Source organism: Neomonachus schauinslandi, chromosome 7 (assembly GCF_002201575.2).
Source record: "Neomonachus schauinslandi chromosome 7, ASM220157v2, whole genome shotgun sequence".
Lineage (NCBI taxonomy): Eukaryota > Metazoa > Chordata > Mammalia > Carnivora > Phocidae > Neomonachus > Neomonachus schauinslandi.
The window spans coordinates 18,807,649-18,828,532 of record NC_058409.1 but is presented as its reverse complement, the minus strand read 5'-3'; the positions used below and the strand labels follow the sequence as shown (position 1 = coordinate 18,828,532).

The 20,884-nt window shown below is 40.5% G+C and overlaps 1 protein-coding gene across 2 annotated transcripts in view; it reads right to left on the bottom strand.

Moving 5' to 3' along the window:
• Positions 1-20,884, bottom strand: part of GRAMD2B (GRAM domain containing 2B) — a 123,933-nt gene that overhangs the window by 94,796 nt on the left and 8,253 nt on the right. The window contains exon 1 of one of the 2 annotated variants that reach the window (XM_044917129.1): positions 18,666-18,790. The exons of the other annotated variant lie outside the window; for it this stretch is intronic. Coding sequence (XP_044773064.1) covers positions 18,666-18,790 — 125 coding nt within the window. Of the gene's footprint in view, positions 1-18,665; positions 18,791-20,884 lie in introns of those variants that run through there. 2 annotated transcript variants of the gene reach the window in all.

Genomic DNA, 20,884 nt, shown 5'->3' with positions numbered 1-20,884 from the left:
AAGTTAAATGGCAAATAAAGAAAATATTGATCTATAATATCTAGTTTAATAAAAATGTGTCATTCCTTTTGAAAATCAAGAGGCCAGTTTGTCTGTCTTTGAAAAATTACATTTATGCTTTGTACTCACAGAGCATGAGTTTAAAAAAAAAAAAAAAGAATGATTTTTTTAAATCTTTCATTGCTTTTTTTTCAATAACAGCTTTTTGACATATACCATGAAATTTACTCTTTCAAAGTCTCCAGTTCAATGGTTCAGGTTGTGCAGCTATCACCAGTGATTCCAGAACATTTTCATCATGACAAAAAGAAACCCTGTAACCATTAGTAGTCAATCCCATTATACTTTCTTCTAGCCCCTGGGAACCATAAATCTTTTATCTCTGTGGCTTTACCTATTTTAGACATTTTATTTAAATGGAATCATGTTGGGGCACCTGGGTGGCTCAGTGGGTTAAGTGTCAGCCTTCAGCTCAGGTCGTGATCCCAGGGTCCTGGGATCGAGCCCCACATCGGGCTCCCTGCTCAGCACGGAGTCTGCTTCTCCCTCAGCCCCTCCCTGCTGCTTGTGCATGCTCTCTCTCTCAAATTAATTCATAAAATCTTTCTTGAAAAATGGAATCATGCGGCCTTTTGTGACTAGTTTCTTTCATTTACGTTGTGGCATAGAATAGTACTTCATTCCTTTTTCTTTTATCCAATTAATATTCCATTCTGTGGCCAAGCCACATTTTATTCATCAGTAGATGGACATTTGGGTTGTTTCCAGATGGCTATTATGATATCCATGTACAGGTTTTTTGCATAGACATGGGTTTTTAATTCTCTTGGTTATATACTAAGGAGTGGAATTGCTGGGTCATATTGTTAAAGTCTATGTTTAACCTGTTGAGGAACCCCTAAACTATTTTCTAAAGTGGTCCCACCATTTTACATTTCCACCAACTTTTGTAGAAGTGTTCTGATTCCTCTGCATGCTTGCCAACACTTGTCATTTTCTGTCTTTTTGAGTATAGTCATTCTCGTAAGTGTGAAGTGGTACCTACCTCATTATGGGATTTTTTCTCTCATTGTTGTTTTACTTTTTTTTTCCTTATGACTAATGTGGAGCACCATATTGCATCGTATTGGCCATTTACATATCTTCGGAGAAAAAAAAACCATTCATATCCTTTGCATTTATTTATTTATTTGTTTGTTTAAAGTAGGCTCCACACCCAGTGTGGCGCCCAGTGCAGGGCTTGAACTCATGACCCTGAGATCAAGACCTGAGCTGAGATCAAGAGTCAGAGGCTTAAACTGACTGAGCCCCCCAGGTGTCCCCACCTTTGCTTAGTTTTAAATGTGTTGTTTTCATTATCGAGTTGTAAGAAATCTTTATATATTCTGGATACTAGACCTTTATCAGATACATGATTTGCAAATATTTTTGTCCATTCTGTGAATTGGCTTTCACTTTGTTGTTGGTGTCTTTGTATTTAACTTTGATGAGGTCCAATATATTTATTATTTCTTTTGTAGCTTATGCTTTTGGTGTCACATCTAACTCTCACATCAGATGTTAAGCACCGCACTTACTTTAGAAGGTCTACATCCATTAGCCCAATTCTGTTACTCCACATTGGAAAGAGATTAAAGGTTACAAGATCTGGAGTACAGTGAAGTAGGAAAAACATGGGATTTAGAGTCTTACGATTGAGTCCAACTCTTACATCGTGGGAATTAAGTACTTCATTTTTTTTTTTTTTTAAAGATTTTATTTATTTATCTGACAGAGAGACAGCGAGAGAGGAAACACAAGCAGGAGGAGTGGGAGAGGGAGAAGCAGGCTTCCCGCTGAGCAGGGAGCCCGATGCGGGGCTCGATCCCATGACCCTGGGATCATGACCTGAGCCGAAGGCAGGCGCTTAATGACTGAGCCACCCAGGCGCCCCTCATTTTTTTTTTTTTTAACTTCAGTTTTCTATCTGGGAAATGCAGTAATAATAGTTCCTATTTCATGAGGTTAAGGTGAAGTTTGAATTAGCTAATCTGTGAAAAGGGCTTAGTATTGTACCTGGCACATAGGAAGCATATAATAAATGTTAAGTTGTTGTCATATTTGTGACAAGATTATGGAATCAAGGCTGGCCCATATTAAGAGTTACCTCGCAGAACTATGGGTCATCACTCTGCTCTTAACCATGCTTTTTTGAAAGGCTGCAAAGGTTACATAAAGCTATAGGTTTGCTTCTGGTTATATAGCCTCTGGCACCATGGAAAAACCTAATAGGCACATAGTAGGAAGATTTTATTTCTTTCGAATTCAAGAATAAACAATGCTTTTGCTTTTTGGTATCCAAAGAAGAGTGAAAAACTGGGATCAGCATGATTGAATGTTTCAGCACAATGTGTGCTTTCTCTTATTTATCATTAATTAAGGGCCACTGATAGAATTACAAGGAAATTAACCAAACTCCTTCCCTGTCATTCAGATATAAGACTTTAAGGAAGGTGGTTTGATATTTCAGTTAAGTATTTACCATGCTTTATAGCATTACCTCAGAATTTACATATTAATGGCCCAATCATTTAGTGTTTACAGGTACATCATGGTTTAGGGCCACAATAAAACACACTGTGTTTTATTATTGTAAATCCAGATATTGTTGGAAGTTCAAAGTCAAGTCAGCCTCTCAGTAAGTTGCTCCTACAGGCTGACAAAGGAGGCAACTTCCAATAGAGATATGCTTATTAATTCATAATTATATTTCCTAGTGTGGACAATTCAGCAAATATTAAAAACCCTTTTGAAATAAAAACACATAATAATCCTATGCCGTGAAACATTTAAATGAAGCTACATGGTTTTCTGTTTTAGCTAATTCTAGATTAACTTGCAATCCAAAAATACTCTCAGGGATTACATTACTCCTGTCCTTGCTAAGGACAGAAGACTAAATAATACCTTTGGGAGATACCAAGATGGATCACATAGTCTTTTCCAGTAGAAATGAGGCAATTCAGTGCATGATCTAGAAGCATGGTGTTATCACTAGTGGGAGAATGACAGTGGAATAAGATGAGAAATTTTCAGTCATTGCCCAGGGTGCTAAAGCAGTTTGTGAGACTACAGTCTAAGGTAGAAATCAGCCTAAAGTGTTTTTAAATAACACTTACGCAGTGCTTGCCTATGCTAGGTAGGTTTCTAAGCACTTCACAAGTAGGGTAACTCATTCAGTCCCTGTGAGAACCTCATGAAGTAGAAGCTATCACTCCCCCTTTAAGAGGAGCAGAAACTGAAGTTCAGACTTTCAAACCACTTCAGTGAGATGGGACCCCATGTCAGTCTACTTGCTGTTCTTTTCTCCCTCCCTCCCCTCCCCTCCCTTTTCTTTTTTCTTTTTCTTTTCTTTCCTCCCTCCCTCCCTCCCTTCCTCCCCCTCTCTCTCTCTCTTTCTTTCGTATTTTATTTATTTCTTTATTTTAGAGACAGAGAGTGCATGTGCGTGCAAGTGGGGGGAGGGAGAGAGACAAGCCTGCCCTGCACTGAGCTGAGCGGAGCCCAAAGTGGGGCTGGATCTCAGGACCTGAGATCACGACCTGAGCTAAAACCCAGAATGGAACACTCAAACTCACCAGCTGAGCCACCCAGGCGCCCCAAGGAGCTGCTCTTCTTAACTACTCTTCTATGCTACTTCTCAGCTCAGAAAGGAATTATTATCGGTACAGCAACTTTTGAATTTCTGGAATCTGTATTTCTTCAAACTCCCCAAAATGTGGGCTATAATAATACAGATAAATAAAAGATTCGGTAATATTTTTCTTCTCTTTTGAGAAGGAAAATAAAGATACTACCACCTTTATCTGTGTTTTACACTAAAATTAAGTTCTACATTAAATATGTTATATACTCTAGTATATGTGGTTCATGAATTATATGGTTTATGTAATGTGACCATCCTGTATAAATGACAATATGAATGTTCTGAAAAATAATACATGCGTGGAGGGGATAAGTTTCATTTCCATCTATTCCAGGAATCAGTCATTTTGGAAATACCCATTCATACTGTAGTAATAGCTTCTTGTATAGATTTGTTAAGCTGTTGGTAGGATATTATCTCATTTACTGATAATGATGAGACACCAGTGATAATATTAGAAAATTGATCTTGGTTGAAAAATGTGTATTTGTTTAACAGCAGCGACTGCGGCAGATACGGTTTTGTAGGGCCTGCAGCTTATATGATATGGGGGACTTCTTTAAGAAAAAAAAAAAAGAAAATAAGGTGCAGACAGAGAATATTGAATTAGAAGAGGTTAATTCAGGTGATCAGCCCTGAAAGTTCAGCTTCATTAGCTTTGTGGTAAATCCACCACTTCAGATAGCAACTAAAATAAATCTTAGATACTGTAAGAATAAAGTAATCCCTGAAAAGAATTCATTTTTTTTCCCAGAAGGAGCTTATAATTAAATATCTATATATCTATCTATCTCTATATATTAATCTATTTATCTCATCTCATTTCATTCTCTCCCCCCCCCCCCCTTAACTTCTCCATTTTCTGGAAAAATCCTCTTACTGGTAGATTTCTCCATTTTGTGAGATGAGGAAAGGGAGAGGGTCAGTGATCTGTTCCCGGTCACAGAGGGCTGTCAGGGCCAAGCCTGGGCTTTTCCCACTTAAACTTTTGGCGCGTGAATTTAGAGAGTTAATATTCTGAGTACACACATGAAGAAGCTTCTTCGCATAGTGTCCTTACTCTTATTTTACTGGGGAAGAAGCTAAGGGTGGAGAAATTTGCATCAAAGGCAAAGCCCAAACTCAAATTTCTGAGTAAAGAACATACTTTAACCTTATAAACCAGTAGCCCTGTTGAAAAAATGTTTCATTTTGACATGAGACACAACTTGACCACTGGAACTTGTGTTTTTCTCTAGAGACAATCACATTTTTTTTACAGAAAAACTGTGATTTTGAGAAAACTCCTGAGCACAGTACATTTCCCCCTACCCCTTACCTAATTTCCGTGTTTCTTTAAGGTCATATGGGAAAAATGCAATAGCCTGACAGCCGTTTGGTTCAAGTTTAGATCTTAAAGTTTTCATGGTTTCTACTTCTATTCAAATATATAAACAGAAATAAGTGTTTTTTAGCTTTATATACCGCCTCCACCCCATGTTTAGCTTTAAGTCATTTGTAAGTTACAAAAGAATGAGGATAAAGAAACGAATTGAAACAAACCCTTAGAGTTGACACAGGGTTGTGTGGGTAAGGACTTCCAACTGTGTTGCTATAGTAACATTTAGCCTACTTTGTAACTATAATACTTAACCGTTCTCGAGCACTCAGCGCTCGGTATTCATCCGTATAGGTTCTCCATACCTAATCCTCAAAACAGTCCTCAGACGTGGGTGTTATTTTTCCATCTTACAAATGAGAAAGCTGAGGTTTAGAAAGTTCAGGTAACTGGACTGAGGTGACACAGCATGCGCCTGCATTGTGATCAAATACAGGCCTGGGCCAACAAAACAAAACAAAACACAGACACAGGCCTGTGCAACTCTAAGCCGGCTGTTCTTTCGGCACCTACTACCTTCACATTAGAACTATGTGGCAGCCTTGGTGTCACCCCCACAGCTCTTGTGGTCACCAGCCTCCAAGACAGCTCCAGATGATCCTCCTTTCTTGGCATTCTCACCCTTGTATTGTCCCCTTCCATACTGAACACACAGGGCTGACCTGTTTCACCAACAACATATTGCAAAAACGGTGGTGTAGTTCAGAAACTGGGGCATAAAGGACATTGTGCCTTTCCCGGTCCTGTCTCATGAATCACTCGCTCTGGGGGAAGGCAGCTGCCATGTTGTAAATAACCCTCTCTCCAGCTGGAGAGGAACTGAAGCCTCCTGCAGACACCAGCACTGATGCACCAAGTGTGCGAGGGAGTCACTCGGAAACGCACCCCCAGCCCCAGTCAAGCCTTTGGGTAATTGCAGCCGTGGTTGATAGCTGGCTGCAAGCTCACAAGAGTCCCTGAGCTAGAACCACCAAGCTCTTCACTTCCAGATTCAGAACACACACATACTGGGTGAGATAGTAAATGCTTATGGTTTTAAGAGGCAGAGTTTTTGGTATAAAACTGGGATGGGAGGCAGTTGGTAACTCATACAGCCTTTGTTGGCCATTCTTCCTCACTTTGGAGTGAGCCTCCTGGTTGACTTTATGTTCACGTAAATGGCTGGCTGGGAATTGGATTTGCCTTTGGATGTTGGGTGCTGTGGAATCATGCAGGGGTCCGTGGGCAGAGCTTGAGTGCTGCTGATGAGGCACAGCCATAAGGGAGAAATGAGTATCTCTTGTTCTCCAAAGGTGGCATGTGGAGAGAGTAACTGCTAACTCAGGGTTTGCATCAACTGGATACTCCCTCTGACAGGGGGAGAAATAGGGATGATATTATTTCTGGAGGGTGTTTTATTTTGTTGGAACTTGGGACAAAATTAAGCCTCTCTGAGTTTCATTTTTACTCTTTGAGGAAAGTGTGTCTGAGCTCGGTGTCCTTTCCTCTGATTGTCCCACCCTGTCAGTAGTTTGAAACGTGTTCTTCCCTTCCACAGAGAATAGTTAAGATGCTATTTCTTCAATGTTGGGTTCTAGCTCTTTCTTTTTTAATTTTTTTTTAAATTTATTTGCGAGAGAGAGAATGAGAGACAGAGAGCATGAGAGGGAGGAGGGTCAGAGGGAGAAGCAGACTCCCCCGCTGAGCAGGGAGCCCGATGCAGGACTCGATCTCGGGACTCCGGGATCATGACCTGAGCCGAAGGCAGTCGCTTAACCAACTGAGCCACCCAGGCGCCCAGGTTCTGGCTCTTTCTTTGCCGCTCCCTCACCTCACACTCAGCTCCCCTCTTACATTTCATTTCTTTTTAAACAAGGTATTATTATTTTTATGGAGATATGACTGACAGGTAACATTGTGTAAGTTGGAAGTGCGCGACCTGTTCATCTGAGACATTTCTTTTTTATTTATTTATTTTATTTATTTATTTTTTTTTTTAAAGATTTTATTTATTTATTTGAGAGAGAGAGAACACATGAGAGGGGATAGGGTCAGAGGACAAAGCAGACTCCCTGCCGAGCAGGGAGCCCGATGCGGGACTCGATCCAGGGACTCCAGGATCATGACCTGAGCCGAAGGCAGTCGCTTAACCAACTGAGCCACCCAGGCGCCCATCACCTGAGACATTTCTGTATTGCAATGTGATTACCTCAGTAGAGTCAGCTGACACCTTTATCATGTCACAGAATGACCATTTCTTTTTCGTGCTGGGAACCGCATCTCCTCTGCCATCGCTTTACAGCCTGGAGGCTGGGTCGATACCCTGTTCTCCATTTACCTGTGCCCTATCCTCCTCTATGCAAGACGCTCAAAACCCTGTTCATGTGGGACTTGCTCTGATGAGCGTAGTGTAGGAACATAGAGCGCCCTTGTATTCACCACTGGATTTCTAGTGACATATGGCACGAGAAACACTTGTCGATTTAGTGCCGTTGGGGGGAGATGTTATTCCGGGGCAGAGAAAGCAAGTGCAGAGGCGCAAAGGTAGGAAAGCGTGTGGCATATGTGAGGGATTATTCATTAAATTAAGAACCGATGTTTTGTTACATTCTTTTTTTCACTTATATCGAGTTTAATTCAATTTCACAGTCCTTAAGTTTATTTGTAAACTGAATTCGGTGTGAAAATAAGTTACCATCAAGTTTGCACTTCAGTTTATGAAGACAGAAATCTCAGCCTCTATGGCTCCTTGTAATTCTTCCTCTCCCTTTTCCCCGTTGCAAGGATAAAACATTTGGGACCACGGCATAGGCAAATGCTAGTTCAGATCTAATAATAAATCACTGTGGAACAGCGAGAGGGTCCGGAACGGTGAGTCAGAGGGTCTGCTCCATCCTTTGGCTTTGCCTTTAGCTGCTCTCCCGCACTGAGCCGATTCCTCCCTTGTGTGCCCTCACTGTTCTGCTGAGCCTCAGCCTTCCTGGGGCCAGGCCAGCAGCCCCCCAGCAAGGACCAGCTTTGCCTGTCATCTCAGGGGAGCTCTTCACTGCTCTGTCGCCCACCACCATCTGACATTTTTTGTTGTCTATTTTGTGCCAGGAACTGTGCGGAACGGTTGGTTAGAAACAAGGCAGCCAAGTGAGGAAGAAAGACAAACATAACAAGAGTAAGGAATGCAGCGTGTGATAAATGCTGTCATGGAAGTAAGCAAAAGATATCACGTAGCCCAGGAAAGGGTGTCAAGGGAGTCTCTCTGAAGGCAGGGATGTCTGGTCCACTCTTGAAGGACCGCACAGAATTCACTCTGCCGGAGCGTTGTGCCAAATGAGAATGTGCAAAGGCAGGACTCGCGTGCATGCCTGGGGTGGAGGCTTCTCTGGAGCAAGACGGAGGACCAAGGAAGCCAGTATTTCCCAGGGTCTAAAGGACAAGTCTGGGAGATAAATGCATGCACTGGTATGACTTCACCATTCCTGCTTCTGGCTTTATTTCCCTTTCACAGGAGCGTGTTTGGAGTGAGGCTTATTCATGGCACATTGTTCTGCCCCTATGCATTTATTGGAACTAATAAAATAGGTTTGTTTTTTCTTCCCCCCCACCCCAGGAGAGTCCCAACAGCCATTAGTTTTTCACATTAGGTAAGGTTTATTTTGTGGCGCTAAGCATTTGAAATGTGCAGTTATTTCTAGATGTAAGTTTTGCAACATGGGGATCAGCCGTAAACATGCAGAGGGAAATTATAGATGGGAGAGTTAGGCTAATAATTTCATCTTCATAGTGCATGCACATTGCCTGTCTGTATGGGAGCCTGCCGGTGTGTCCGTCACCCACAGAAATCGGAGCCTAAAATCAGGAGCTGGGTTTGCAGCCATTTATTTACTTTGCAAGGCTCCCTTCTCATTATAGAGTTTCTTCTCTGTACCAGATGCTGTAGATAGAGAGGAAAGGTTGTATTTCTAGCCTTTAAGAGTTCTGGGTGGTGCGTGAATATACCATTATTCCTCTGTGGATCATCCCTAACGCCTTATAATAACCTTGTTAGAACATTTGCTATGCCCCCAAGCACTTCATGTATTATCTTGTTTAATATTATCTACAGTCCTATGATTGTCCCCATTTTACCATTAAGGAAAGTGAGGCACAGAGAGTTTCCACCGCTAGTGAGTGTCGAAACCACGTATACACCAGGAAGTCTTCCATGTAAAATATCCCTACACAGGGATTATAGAAAGTATCCCATAACTGTTTGTTAAATGAAATTACCCACCATACTGGTTCTTTCACCACTCCTGAAAAGTATCTAGGACAAATACCCTTGTCTTTTTTACCAATAAATTTAAGACAGAAACCCAGAGAATCACATCATGGGTCAGTAGAGAATAGAGAATTCCAGGTAGGTCTCCTTAACTTTGTTCTTTCAAAGAGAGTCGCATACATACTTTTGAAACCAGTGTCCCCTCTGAGGTTATAAAAATCACCTTGGGTGGGCTAAAGAAACTGAATTAGATGACCCTTGAGGATGGATTTGATTTTTTTGAAATAGCCCACATAATTTGAAGCCATGCCGAGTGAATAAATTGGTCAATGACGTTGGATAATGCCATTTTGGCCACCTCTCTGGCTGTGCATTCACTACCTGACCTAATTTCATGAGCTTAATTTTGCCATACAGCCACAGGAGAAAACTTCTTTTCCTTTTTCTGTTCCTTTCTTTATTATCTAAGCACTGTAGGCAGCAACTACCATCATCCCTCCACCATAGCAAAAAGCCACTAAGGTTAGTAAAGTCCCATCTGTAAAAAGTTCCCATGAGTAAGTCACTATGCAAATAGTAGAGGTTATTTTCATGCTATTGGCTGTAAAGAAGCCCTCATTCATCACTCCTGTACTTCTTGGCAGGGCTGGCCAGTTTGCCCTCTTGTAACTCCACATAGTTACCCGTGGAGGCAACTCCTAGAACTTGCAACTCAGGCACACTTCCCTGGCTTCATGTTAGACATGGGGGAGAGAGACAGACAGACAGACAGACAGGCAGGAAGGGATGTAAATGAACCTGACTGATTTTTTAAAAAAACTGTTACAATAAAAAGCTTTCAATCAAAGTAGGGACTTAAAGATACGCTCATCCAAAATAGATTTTCATGACATTTGAAAACGTTATTTAAAAAGTGAGTCAAGGCTTAAAGCATAGGTTATTAATTTTTTAAATTGTTTTTTAAAAACAAGTTTAGGTGTTGTGAAAAATTTAATGAACTGAACACTGACGAGAAACATTTTTATAAACTTAGTTTTCCTATAAATATGTTTAAGATCACCCCAAATGAGAAACTTCTAACAGGTGGTCACTTATAAGCCAGCCTGAGTTCCACTCAGGGATTCACTCCCGGGGAATCACATCCATTCCTTTGCTCAGCAGACTGTAAGTACATAGTCTGTGTCAACATCTACAGATATAAAAAGCTCAGATCTGTTGGAGAACACAGATACAGAGGTAGTTAGAATCAGGGGCAGATCCAGGTTTTGTGGTCCTGAAGCTAATAACAACTTTAGGGGCTTCTTTAAGAAACATTATGAATAAAAAATTAGATATGAAAGTGAATATTTATTTAGACTGCAGAAAGAAATCAAATTATTAATTTGAAAAAGCCAACAAATTCCATAAAGAGCTCCCAATTCAGAAAAGTAATTTAACACTCTTATGAACTAACTGCCTGATGTGCTATATGATATTTATAATTTTTAGATGATACTCATTGGTGTCTTCACATGGCAGCAGTTTTGTAATATTTTTCAATAAAGAGATAGTTTAGTCTTTTCTCTAGAAAAACCTTAATTTTTATTGATAAGCTAGACATTTTCTTTTGGATTCTAGCCCCCTCTTAATAATGTCATACTAAGATGTGATCTATTATGTGACACACACAGAAAGGCAATGACTGTTTTTAGTATTACCTTGGGTTTGTATCCCATAAACCAGAAATTCTGATAAATCACGCAATTACCACCAAGGAAGAAAAAAAAAAAAAAGGTTTGGTGAACTTGTAATGATAGCAGCTGCATTATCGAGTTTATGGTCCCAACAGGAGAGAACTTCTGTTTCGTATTGGCATTAATGAGGACAGAGTCCACCACTTACAATTTATACATCTGATGACTGGAAGAATCTACCAGAAACTAGCTTCTGGTCTTATGCATTTCCAGTCTTGTTTCTCTTTCACTGCCTACATACTGCTGATAAACCGTACCGGGAGGACGTATTCCTATCATGATATTATCTCTGGCCCTTAGTGGGTGGTGGGAATATTCCAGGAAGCCAGGTTGGCTAGGAACAACTTAACGTACACATGACAAATTGCATAAACAAATTCCAGCAATCCCAAACTAAATGTATCTCCAAACAACTTCCTCTTAGTCCGTAATGTCAAAAAAGCCCTTGCCCACCTGACGGGAGGGCAAGTGTGACAGAGAAAATTGCTGTAAAGAGAAAATTGCACTCATAATTGTAGTTAAAGTATTGTCCGGAAGGCTTACAGAAAGGTATGCTATGTGAAGAACTTGCTACAGACACTCCCAGGGCCTTGGAAGGGGCTTGTGTGAGGGTGGAAGCTTAAGCTTCATTGATTTTGTAATAAATACACCCTCCTGATTCTGATAAGTGGTTAATATTGGATATGGTGCCAACAAATAAAAAAGGTGACTACTTCTGAGGGTTGGAGATAGAAAGTCTTCCCAGATGTTAGAGTAGACCGTTCTGGAGGTGCAACATGAAAGATGAATAGGAATTTTTGAGACGGTCAGGGGAGGGCTCCCAGCATGTTCAGAAGCCTGGTGCGAGGATAGAACATGTGTATTAAGAGAATATTGAGTGCTTGGTATATGAAGACTGTGGGGAAGTGTCTGGCAAAGTTTGGGAAGGAGACTGCAGGTCTGTGTCTCCTGGCCAGGTTAGCTGCTGGGGAGTTCTGTTCTCTCCTGCTTGGAAAATTGTAACCCTCCTGTCAGAGATGCCTATTCCTGTGTACTTTGCCTCCTCATTCTAACTTCCACAGCCCCATTTCACTACATCCTGGCATATTTCATCATCTCTTTGCTTTCTGAAACCTGTCTTTCACTCTCCTCTGAGGCTCAGCAGAGTTCCCAGGTCCTGCCAATGAACCTTGCCCACTAAGAATAGAGGTATGCCATTCACTGAAATACTCACTCCATGCTTCTGACACTATGACTACTACTATTCTATCTTCTTCCTTTCTTTTTTAAGATTTTATTTATTTATTTGACAGAGAGAGAGAGAGCAAGAGAGGGAACACAAGCAGGGGGAGAGGGAGAGGGAGAAGCAGGCTTCCTGCTGAGCAGGGAGCCTGATGGCAGGACTCGATCCTGGGACTCCAGGATCATGACCCGAGCCAAAGGCAGACACTTAACTGCTGAGCCACCCAGGTGCCCCTCTAATCTATGATCTTAACACAGTCCTGATTTCTTTGATTGTTACCTCCTCATCCCTTCTCCTGGAGAAGGAAATCCATTTCTCAGAATTCAGCTTCCTTCAGGTTCTAAATATACCCTTATCTCTACAACTCCATCAAACAGGAGCTGGGACGATGGGCTCATCGAGTGAAAATGGGTCATAATATGATGTCTATAGTGTTCCTCTTCTTCAGGTACCAAAAGTGCTCTTGTTCTTTCCCTACTAGCAGGAGAAGTGGGTGTTGCTAAGAAAAATCAAGGCTATTGGGAGAGGAGAGAAGGACCAACATCTCCTCTGCCATTTATTGGTGGCAGCTGGGACAGTAGATGAACAGAAACAGAATTAGTGGGGCCACTGGGTGGAAGCATGATGAATGTGACTGCAGGGCTACCTTGGACCTGCCGTGGTCATTGTTGACTGCAGCCTGGGGTGATCCCCAAGCCAGCGCTGAAGGAGTCTGAGGAGGCCTGGGCTGGTCCCACCCTGGTCCCACATTCCAGCTTAGTGCTGCCTCATCTTTCTGGTTCTTTTTTTTTTTTTCCTTTGATTTGTCTCCTCAGGCAAGGACAACAAAAGCAAAAATTGACAAATGGGACTACATCAAACTAAAAAGCTCCTGCACATCAAAGGAAACCATCAGCAAAATGAAAAGGCAACCTACTGAATAGGAGAAGACATTCACAAATGATATATCTGACAAGAAGTTAACATCCAACATATATAAAGAACTCATACAACTCAATAGCAGAAAGAACACACAACCCCATTGAAAAATGGACAGAGGACCTGAATAGACATCTTTCTAAAGAAGACATCCAGATGGCCAACAGACACTTGAAAAGATGCTCAACATCACTCATCATCAGGGAAATGTAAATCAAAGCCACAATGAGATACCACCTCATGTCTGTTAGAATGGCTAGTATCAAAAAGATGAGAAATAAGAGGTGTTAGCAAGGCTGTGGCAAAAAGGGAACCCTTTTGCACTGTTGGTAGGAATGTAAATTGGTGCAGCCACTATTGAAAACAGTATGGAGGTTACACACACATACACACACACACAGAGCAGAATATTACTTAGCCATTAAAAAAAAAAAATCTTGCCATTTGTGCCAATATGGATGGACTTAGAGGGTATTATGCTAAGTGAGATAAGTCTGACAGAGAAAGACAAATACCGTATGATTTCACTTATATGTGCATTCTAAAAAACAAAACAAAGAAAACAAAACAGAAACGGACTTATAGAATCAGAGAACAAACTGATAGTTGCCAGAGGGGAGGGAGGTAGGGAAATGGATGCAATTGGTAAAGGGGATTAAGAGGCATAGACTTCCAGGGGTGCCTGTGTGGTTAGCAGTGGATTCTTGATTTTGGATCAAGAATGATTTCAGGGTCCTGGGATTGAGCCTGATTTCAGGGTCCTGGGATTGTGTGGAGCCCTGTGTGGAGCCCCGTGTGGAGCCCTGCCATTGGGCTCCATGGGAACTCTGCTTCTTTCTCTCTCCCTCTCCCTCTGTCCCTGCACGTGTGTGCATACACACTCTATAAAAATAAATAAGTAAATCTTTAAAAAAAAAGAGGTATAGACTTCCAGTTATAAAATAAATAAGATATACATGGGGATGTAATGTACAGCATAAGGACTATAGTCAGTAATATTGTAACCACTTTGTATGGTGACAGGTGGTAACTAGACTTATTATGGTGATCATTTCATTATGTATAAAAATATCACTATGTTGTATACCTGAAACTAATACAGTATTGTCTGTCAGTTATTCTTCATTAAAAATAAACAAACAAACCTCTTCCCAGGAAAAAAAGAAGAGGTTAGGGTAATTTATATTTTTCAAGGCTGCCCAATGTTTTTTATATTTTGGGAAATGATGATTTCTTGTGGTTTTGAACGTTGAGGTATTATGCGCATTGTGAATGTCAAAGATTTTCAAATGAGGATCATCTTAATGGAGGCCAGGAAAACACTCAGTAGTTTCAACAACATCTTGGAAAGCCTCAATTGGAAGGGACCTTTTTTAACCTGGGCGAGAAGGACTGATAAAACCTGAAATGTTAAAAGCATTCCATTTAAAATCAGAAAAAAAAAAAAAACCAAGAATGTCTGGAATTACTACTTATACTCAACATTATCATGGAGTTTCGTCCTTGTGTGGTAAAGATTTAAAAGGAGTAAGGAATGGAAATGTAAAAACAAAATTTTTATTATTTCAAATAATATTACTGTCTACAAAGAAAATCTCTTAGTCTACAGATTGTTAAAATTAATAATAATTTAGCAAGAATGTTGAATATAAGATCAACTCCCAAAATTTAGTTACCTTTCTATGTAACATCAACAAAAGAAAATGCTATTTCCAATGGCAAAAAAGGTATAAAGTACCTAGGAATAAATCTACAAATGTGTAAGGTCTTTGCATAGAATATTCTAAAACTTTATCAAAGGATATATTTCTTTAAGATTTTATTTATTTATTTGACAGAGAGAGACACAGCGAGAGAGGTTAACACAAGCAGGGGGAGTGGGAGAGGGAGAAGCAGGCTTCCCGCAGAGCAGGGAGCCTGATGCGGGCTCTATCCCAGGACCCTGGGATCATGACCTGAGCCGAAGGCAGACGCTTAACGACTGAGCCATCCAGGCGCCCCTATCAAAGAATATTAATGAAGGCTTAAATAAATGGAGGGACATACCATGTGCATGAATAGGTATATTTAACACAATAAAGTGATCAGTAGACTTAAAGTAATTTCTTCAAATTGAGTAGTAGACTTAATACAATTTCAACTAAGAATAAGTCTTCATTTGATAAACTGATTCTAAAATTTAAATGGAAAAGCGAAAGGGTCAAGAATAGCCAGTCATTTTTGAACTAGGTAAGGAGTCCTGTCTTATCAGACAGCAAAGCTTTTATTATAAAGTCATATTAATTAAGACAGCAATGTGTGACAGAGTAAGAAAACATACTTTTAACAGACAATATGTAAGAACATTCTAATGACCTCAGTCAGGGTTGGGCAGGATTTCGTAAACAAGTCACAAAGTGCAAATCATTAAAAAAATAAGGCATTGATAAATTAAAAATAAGAACTTGGGTATGATAGAGAATGCAAACAGACAAATCATATGCTGGAATAAAATGTTTACACCACATATAACAGAAAATTAGTATCTGGAGTGTTTTTAAAACTATCTAAAAATAAGAAAAAGATAATAACGCATCTTCCAGCCTGCCTTCTGCCCCAAAGGGTCATAAATCCATAAGCAGATGTTTTATAGAGGAGGAAATGAAAATAATAAACATGTTGAAAAGATGCTCCTTTTGTATTAATAGGGGAAATGAACATTAAAACCCCATCGAGATGCTATTTCACAGCTTCTGGACTAGAAAAAATTAAAAAGTCAGACACTGCCAATGTTGTGTGGACAGCAGAATTGTTGCAGGTAGGAGCATAAATGCCACAACACTTTGGGACACAAGTTGACATCATGAGCAGGGTTAATTGTGCCTGTAATCTGCTGGGTCCATAGCTTACAGACACTCTTACCCAAGCACACATGGAGACGTGGGTGAGATGCAGTATTGCTTGGCTGAGCAGAAACCTGGAAATCACCCAGAGCAGGGCCAGAATGCCCTTCTAAAGGGAATAACACATTGTGATACTCCCCTATTCTAAACCACCCAGTGGTTTCCCACTGCAGTTAAGAGAGAATTCTAAACCCCTTCTCCAGTTTCAGATGCCACTCTCCCGGGGTTTCTCAAGACCTAAGATCTTCCCTCCCCCACTCAGGGCAACATGTCCTTTCCACGGTCATTCCATGGTTGGCTCTTTTCTCATCCTCTAAGACAGCTGAATTATCACTTCCTTAAAGAGTCCTTCACTTGCCATCCCATTAAGTTAGTTTTACCCTATCTGCTTCTCTTTCTCAGCCCTGTACTTGTTGCCTATGATAATAAATGTTAATATAAGAATTATGTATATATGGGTGTATGCATTCATGCATTCATAATTTTTTAGCCTTTCTTTGACATTAAACTAATAACCTCTTTGAAAGTAGAGAGTAGGTTTGTCTGGCTTATGATTGTCCATTGTGTGTTCCACATAGCCTGGCATATGATAGTCACTTAATAAATCTTTGTTGAATGATTGAATAAGAGCACTGCATAAATTGTACCTATTTGAAGTGGTTTGTTGATCTCAGAGTACATTTTATTACTTCTGGTTTGGGAGATGATAATGGGATACCACATCAGCCACATAAATTCTTAGTATTTCTTTAGAAGGTAAAGGGAAGTGTTTACCTGGTGTTATTTTTTACCTCAAATAATTAACCAACATGTATCTAAATCCTTCCACGATATATTTTGAATGATTTAATATATAATACATTAAGTAGATTTTTCAACCAAACAGAAAGTCCTTCAGTGCCCAAACTGTTTGGAGATACATGTAATGTTTTTAGATGGGTTCCAATACACATTAAAAAAAAAACCATTTATAGATACTAATATAGACATTTGATATCGAGTATTCTAATATGTAGGTAAAATAGGCCTGGGCCGTTTTTGAAAGAGGCTTGAATTTAGGTTGATGCAGGTTTTTATTTTATTTTTATTCTATTTATTTAAATTTATTGAAATAATATGTATGTTTATTTAAATTATACTTTCTGTATTTTATATATTTTAAATATTTGTTTTGCAATTTAATTTTGTTTTTCCTGATTACACCTTGAGCTCCTAGAAGAGTTGGCATTATCTACGGAAGAGGTGGATTAAGCAGACAAAATGATTTGAGAAACATTCGATATTCAGCAAAATATGGAAATAATACAGAGGTTTTACATTCTCAATCACAGGAGTGGTGCTCTTGCTCAGACAGTGCAAGTCAGATTCATTTTCATAATGGATGGAAAAACTAAGCTAACCTAAAAATAGAGGTATTATGCAACATTTAGCATAAATTCAGGCTCTTTGTCCCCAAAACTTCTTTTTAAAATTATTTCACTTATTTTTGTAACCTGACATTCTGATATGCAAACACCATTAAATGAAATGGGATTTCTTGGTTTCCATTTATTTTTAAAAGCTGTAATTTTGAGGAGCACCTTTTTGTATAAATGATTTAAAATGGTGAAAAAACAAAAGAAATGGTCAACTTTCTGGCTACGGTGTTGTGTAAAAGTAAACTTCCAGGGTGGAGGTCATTTTTCTGGCTTCACTTGGGAGGTTCACATGGAAGTAACATTAAAGTTTACATCAAAGTTGGGTGAGAAACTTTCCCTTGTAATTGATTTCCACTTGGATTTGATTTCTACTTGGATTTGATTTCTACATTTTGTAAGTTCCTAGAGAATTATTAGGAGGCCAAAATGAATAAAGAGTTGATAACCTGAATTTTCATTAAAAATATGTAATTATCGGGGCACCTGGGTGGCTCAGTCGGTTAAGCGTCTGCCTTCGGCTCAGGTCATGATCTCAGGGTCCTGGGATGGAGCCCCACTGGGCTCCTTGCTCAGCGGGGAGCCTGCTTGCTTCTCCCTCTCCCTCTGCCGCTCCCCCTGCTTGTGCTCTCTCTCTCTCTCAAGTAAATAAATAAAAATTTAAAAAATAAGTAATCAGAGTGATGTTTATATAGATATTAATATTTATAGCTAAAAAAGAGTGTGTTCTCAATCAGGCCAAAGCTGCTCTAAATCACTGTAGAATAAGTAGTTGAACCCACAGTACAGCTAATACTATTTTGATAATTAATTTAGAAAGCCCCCACATTTACTCTTTTGATAATAACATAGGTAATTCTGACACCCAAGTAAGTTTTTGGCTCAACTATTTGACTTCATTTCCTATGAACCTGAAAGTGATCAAGAATTAAAAAAGGGCAGAGTTGGCCAGTCACCCAGTACTAAAGACGTCCTAAATAAGGCACTAACCATTATTTTCCCTTAATAGTGGTAATAGTTCTGTTTGCTTAGCAAGTCACATTCTTTGCTCTGTACCCCCTCTCTCCCCTGGCCCAAATGCCTAGGCTATGCCTTCTCCTTTCGGCAGATTGCGGCCTCTGAGGATGGGGACAGAGCTCTCCAAGGAACACCTGTCGGGTGGCTGAGGCCACCAGGGCGACCCATAGGATGTACCCACCTGAGAAACACAGAGCCGGGGCTGTCTGTGGAGCTGTGTGGGGCCTCGGTGCTTGCCTTTCTTGGGCTGCCTGGAATGTCAAACTGGAATACTGTGTCGCTGGGAAACAGAATTTTCTTCACCATTGTGCGCGTGTTGATCACCAAGTCAGGAAACAAGCTCAAGGGCTCATTTCTGAATCCCCCCAATCATGTGAAAAACTCTGCGTTTTAGCTTTGCTCCGTTCCCACATTGCAGGAAACTCTTTCTTCACATGACTCCTAATCTAGCTGAAGCTGTTTTTTTTTTAAGTCAGTTAATGAGTAACATGTAAGTATGACACAGAGTGGTTTTCATCCTACCCACACTTGTTCTAAAGGAAAAATAAATGTGTTTGGGAAATGCACCTTTCAGTTTACCAATTTGAACACCGCACGACTGTGGATTTAGGCAGAAAAGTCCACGGGAAGGTAAAGACGTGAAAGAGTGAGGTGCAGAATCTTGCAGCATCTAAACATTTAAAGTGGGGATGCTTTTCTTGGATTCCCTGGGCCTGAGCAACAGGGTGGAGAATGTGGATGAGCTTTGTAAAGCCTTTACACATGCAGGAAATAATCAGCCCACAAGCATGCCACAGCTGATGTTTGGGAAGATGCACGAGAGCTTTCGGGCTGCCCCGCGTGGTTCTTGGGACCTGAAGAGTTCTGGAATTCTTATGGAAGGGAAACGTACAAAGTCAAGCTCAACATTCAGGCTGTGTATTTTGCTGGGTCACAGGCAGCTGTGACCTCTATCACGGCCGCCGCGGCCGCCACCACCACAAAGACAGAGAATCGCTAGGACGTGAGGGTTCCAGCAGCATTTCTGCTGCTTTCTGGCTCTGGAACCGTAGGGGATCCCAGACCAGACCTGCTGAGCTTGCTGTCTGCCAGGCCTGCCTCACAATATTAGAATGAAATCGAGGAGATTCTGCTACATATTATTGTTATTTCAGACCCATATAAAGCAGGAAGCTCACAAGGAGAGTTTTTTTGTGTGACATTATTCACTCACTCAGTGTTCGTGCCCAAGGAGAACATCAGCATCCCTCCACCAACATTCCTAGCAGCGGTGAAGGATCTGGTCCAAAGTAGCTGCGCTTTCTCTCTCCTTATTCCCCTTGTGATTGGTCAGTGACATTGGAGGACGGCTGGCTCAAGTGAAGCACACGGACTCTGACCGTGGAAGAGAGCAAAGTTTCCTAGGAAATCACACCTTTAGCCTTGGCCTTGTGAGCTCTTTGCTCTAACCAGCTGATAACCAGCGAGGCAAACCATGACAGCCGGTCACCGTGGTTCCTGGTGCCATCTTGCCACAATTCTGATGCTACCTGCATCCCGCTTCGCTCCTTGTCCTCCTCTATAGTGCCGTATCTGTATTGTTCTTGTCCCCCTTATTTCTGTGTTGCAGTTGTGTTGGAAAGACATCAAATAAAGTAAGTTCTACTAAGGTGTTGGGTTAAACAAGCCCGTATCATACTTCGCATACTAGCAACAATCTGCAAGCTGGTTTCTGCTCCTTGTAAACAAGAAGTCTCACCAGTGCATATATTAATAACTAATGCAACATAATTTGTTACTGTCTCCCAGGCAGGTTTGGATTTTAGGTGGGGCAATGCTTAACTTGTGAGAGAATGTCTCTAAAGGAGGGAATTCCAGTGTCACCAATCTTTGGACATATTTTTCAAGAGAGAAGCTATTGACTCATCAACAATATTTTATTAGCAAAACTCCATGCTAGCCACTGTGAATGACAGAAAAAAATTTTAAGAAATGGGTTCTTGATCCAATAATGTAGCTAGGGAGAGACACCATACATAGTGGAAAAGTTAATTAACAACTCAGGAGGGAGGGAGCAGTAAATCAGGCTGATACTGCCTAATATCTTTTGAGTCTCTGTAGCATCTCTGCTAGATAATTTCAAAACAATATCTCAGTCTCTTCTTGTCCAAACCACATTTTTACAGATGATGAAACTGTATCTTAAAAACGTTAAGCAACTTGGCCATGATTAAGTGGCCCTAAGAATGTGGTCGTGCTGGAATTCATTCATTCATTTACCAAATGTTTATTGAGCATTTAAATGGAAGTGAGACTATGTTTATTTACATTTAAAAGGAGGCAAGATCTTTCGAATCTGGGATGATTTAGAAAAGCCTACAGGAATAGGTGGAGTTTGTGTTAAACTCTGAAGAGTGAGGA